This window comes from Camelina sativa, chromosome 5 (genome assembly GCF_000633955.1).
Source record: "Camelina sativa cultivar DH55 chromosome 5, Cs, whole genome shotgun sequence".
Lineage (NCBI taxonomy): Eukaryota > Viridiplantae > Streptophyta > Magnoliopsida > Brassicales > Brassicaceae > Camelina > Camelina sativa.
Window position 1 is genome coordinate 21,397,225 of NC_025689.1, and position 4,440 is coordinate 21,401,664.

Genomic DNA, 4,440 nt, shown 5'->3' on the forward strand with positions numbered 1-4,440 from the left:
GGGGGGGGGGGGTTGGGTCGGACTGAGGGTTAGCAGAGAGAACCCTCGCCGTTTGACTCTGGGAGAGAAGCGGATAAGAGTAGTTTTCAACAGGGGAGAGAAAACTTGAGGTGAAATTGAGCACAAATGAGTGATTGAGATAGACACCAACACAAGATTAAAAAGAAGCAGGACATGTAAACGGGAGCAGGAAGAGACCGGAGGACCCGACGCCGGCAAGCCGGAGCTTTACCGACGTCAGAGCAGGATTCGCTTGAGGGGTTCTCGATATTTGTGTCTGAGAGAGTTTTGTTGCAAACCTTTGTCTGTAATCACACAACATCTAAGAACACCAACTAGTACGAAAATATTTAATTATAATACTAGAAAATTTCTTGGGGGAAATGACTTAACCAAAAAGGGGAGATTAATCTATTTCAGGGATAATTGCCAAAATCAACCTTAACTATTTGTCAAACGCTTTTTCATACCTAAACTTTAGTATCCTACAAAAAACAACATGAACAGTATTAAAATTCAAATTTGCTACATGAACTATATGGAATATTGTCAATTTCAACATATGTTTGAACAGGATTAAGTCGGAGTTTAACGGTGCTGAGTCATACGACTTGTGGCATCCACGAGGCTCTATGACTTACTAAAAAGACGTCATTTTGGCTATTTCGTAGCAACAACAACACACCCAAAAATGACCAAAATGATATCGTTTTAGTCAATCTCAGTGCTATGTGGATGCCATGAGTCGTCTGACTTAGCACTGTTAAACTTCGATTTAATATCGTTCCAACAGATGTTGAATTGACAGCATTTCATGTAGTTCAGGTAGCAAATCTGAATATTAACACATTTCATTTTGCTATTTGCTGGGTATTGAAGTTTAGGTATAAAAAGCATTTCGAAAATAGTTGGAGTTAATTTTGGTGGTCTTCCCGATCTATTTCATACCAAAAAAAAAAGAGATTGATAGTAAAGTTTCTAGGAAAGTTTAAAGATTAAAAGATAGATAAATTTTGTATTGATATAAAAAATATATATATAACCGAAAAAAATATAACTAGAGAAAACACCAACTAGTGTTCCACATTTATTATATGTTTATTGACTTTATTCTAGTAAAACTGTTTGAGTTTGTATAATTTCGATTTTATAAATTTACTAAGATGTATGAAACTCGTATCATTTGCCCAAAAAAACACAAAGAAAAATTGTGATCTAACTCAACCATTACCATCTTATTTTCAATTAAAATTTCAGAAAACCTATCCATTACAATGGAAACATATATGAGTACAATTAAATTAAGATATGCCATTTAATAATTATTTGTAGCTGATATAGAGTATTTTTTTTCAGATTCCAATGACAACTATAGGTGTCTTGTTGATGGATAAATCAGGAAGGCGACCACTACTTCTAGTAAGACAATTATGGTTTAACAATCTTTTTTCCTTTCGAAAGTTTTGTAATTTTTGAATATATTATTATTAAAAAACTCATCAAAAATTAGTGGTGCAAAAGAATATTTCAAATTTATTATATATATATATTGTGAAAATATGCATTAAGTTTTTATTTATCTCTTCAGATTTCTGCTACCGGAACATGCATCGGGTGTTTCCTCGTCGGCTTATCATTTTCTTTACAGGTTCTCTCTTTATTTATATTTTGGGTATTTTTGATAGAACTTTCGTACAAGAAAAAAGATGATGTACATGTGTTTAATTGACAGTGGAAATACTTATCCGTTAAACACATTAATTCTAGTGAAAATATACCAGTTTGACACAAATTTGGCAATTAATTGCTAAATTAACACTCCATCCAATCCAATAACTAGAATGACACAATTTTTTAGATAAAAAGACCAAAAACCCCAGATTTTATTTATTTATTTTTTTTTTTGGAAAAACGAAAAACCAAAAAATTATACTATTTAATATTTTAATTTAAAATAAGATTAATGAAAATATAAAATAATTAAAAAATATGATGCTTATTTTTTATATAATTTATAAAAATAATATATGATTTAAAATATAATGTATAAAGATATGATTTAAAAATATGAAATTTAAGATTATATAGTTTAAATAAGTTTAAAAAAAAATATAATGTATGAAAATATAACTAAAAATAATGTATATAAAAAATATGAAAATATAATATAATATATAAAAATATGATGCTAAACTTTTTAATATGATTTAGGAAAATTAATATGTATAAAATATGCTTTAAATATATGAGTTTAAAAATATGATTCATAATATGATTTATAAAAAAATATAATTAATAAACATATGACTGAGAAAAATATAACTTAAAACAAATCTAGGATTTATTTTCTAATTTAATGTTTGGTTGACCAAAAAAAAATCTGTTGTCACTATATTTATATTTTACATCTAATAAATCTTTTATCAAACACCAGACTTTTGGAAGCAAACAAAAAACTGTCATAACATAAACAAATCTGCCATAACATATGGTGTTCACATAGGTCATTTTAGCAATTTTTTTTAAAAAGTTACAAATTTGTTATCAAATGACATATTTTTGGTTACATTAAAAAATCTGTTGTAACTTAAAAAAAATCTGTTATCACTAGAGGTCAACCTAGTAAATATTTCCTTAAAAAAAATCTGTCATGTTACGACAGATTTTTAATCAAGAAAATAGATCTGAAATAACTGTAGAAAATAATTCTGTCATATATTATATCAAATCTGTCATATATTGTGAAAGTCTGTGGTGTCTCTATAAATAAGTCTGTCTTAAAAAATAAATCTGTCATCAATTATAAATCTGTCATAACTGTAATTAAAAAGTATATCTCCCAAAATAAGTCTGTCATAAAAAATCTGTCATAGAAAAATAAATCGGTTGTGCAAAAACAAATCTAGCATATACAAATAAATATGTCATAACTAGTCTGACAGACTTTTGAAAATATTTAGATTTTCTTAAAAAAATTCTGGGAGGGTAAATATGACTTTATTTTTTTTTCTAACAAAGCAGAAAATGGTATTTTAGGCAAAAAAATAATTCATATAACCCTCACATTTTTATGAGTTATTTTAGTAGTTAACTTCTTAATTTAAGTCAATCTAGTTTTTCTCCCTTAATTCTATATATGTAATTATAAAATTATCTTCTTATTGACCCGAAATAACTCACTCTCTTCTTCTTATTCATACTATTAAAAAGATTTTTCACTCTATGGTGATTACTAGAATTTAATTAGGAATATATTTTGTTGAAAATTAATAGATATATTTTTAATACTAATTTTCACACTTTAATATATTTAAATTCACATATTATAAAATTTGAGTTCATCAAATTGTAGGTTGTAAGCCTATTCAGTGGAGAAACTTCATATATAGCACTCACAGGAGTTTTGGTAAGTTTTATACCTAGAAACTTCATATTGCTTTAGATTTTAGTCAACCATATATAAAAACATTGAATATATTGATAAGATATAAGAAATTTACATTTACACTTCAGATGTACACCGGATCATTCTCGCTAGGGATGGGTGGGATCCCTTGGGTTATTATGTCAGAGGTAAATAACACATATACAAATTATTTGGTTTTTATACATATTAATTCCATGTGGTATGGATTTGATTGAATGTAATATGACCTTGTACGATATTTTCATAGTTTTTTTTATAAAATATAAACTAAATTATTATTTTTGTAAAGATATTTCCAATAGATATAAAAGGACCAGCCGGAAGCCTAGTGACTGTTGTTAGCTGGATTGGATCATGGATTATATCCTTTACATTTAACTTCCTAATGAACTGGAGTCCAGCAGGTACTGTATATATTTTGTACAAATGTTACTATGATTTTTCAGTTGATTTTGTCTCTTTAAGTACTAAATGTGAAATACATTTTTAATTTGTAGGAACGTTTTATGTTTTCGCTACAGTTTGTGGAGTTACAGTTATTTTTGTAGCAAAGCTCGTACCAGAAACCAAAGGTCGAACACTCGAAGAAATTCAATCTTCCATTGGTTATGTGCAACTCTAATGTTTAGATAGTTAATTACGAGGACATCAATCCCTAACGAACGAATATAAGATTTTACAGTTTTATGTACAATTGCGTCATGAGTTTGCTATATATTACATGAAAGATGGGGAATTTAATTTTGTTGCATATAGCTGCTAACATGTTGGCAAGTCGATATCCTGTTGCTGTTAGCGGCTACAAAAGAGAGAATCATACCTTTCATAAACATGAATCTTCTATTTTCAACTTTAAGCTAACATAAATCACTAGATAAGCTCTTATTACACCATTCTCATAAAACAGTAAAATCAAGACTAAAAAAAAAGAAGAAGCAGAGAAGCATACCTGATGGAACCTGGGACGATGGCCCGGACCAAGACGCGTACCAGGACGGAACCGAACAGGAAGA

General features: G+C 28.5%; 1 protein-coding gene across 3 annotated transcripts in view; it reads left to right on the forward strand.

The window, feature by feature from the left end:
- Positions 1-4,185, forward strand: part of LOC104787336 (sugar transporter ERD6-like 5) — a 10,843-nt gene extending 6,658 nt beyond the window's left edge. Inside the window, exons 13-18 of one of the 3 annotated variants that reach the window (XM_010512903.2) lie at positions 1,357-1,419; positions 1,589-1,648; positions 3,353-3,406; positions 3,514-3,573; positions 3,717-3,831; positions 3,925-4,180. In XM_010512903.2, coding sequence (XP_010511205.1) covers positions 1,357-1,419; positions 1,589-1,648; positions 3,353-3,406; positions 3,514-3,573; positions 3,717-3,831; positions 3,925-4,049 — 477 coding nt within the window. In that variant the 3' untranslated portion in view covers positions 4,050-4,180. Of the gene's footprint in view, positions 1-1,356; positions 1,420-1,588; positions 1,649-3,352; positions 3,407-3,513; positions 3,574-3,716; positions 3,832-3,924 lie in introns of all 3 variants that reach the window. The other 2 variants (XM_010512905.2, XM_019245994.1) reach the window with 2 other exon arrangements.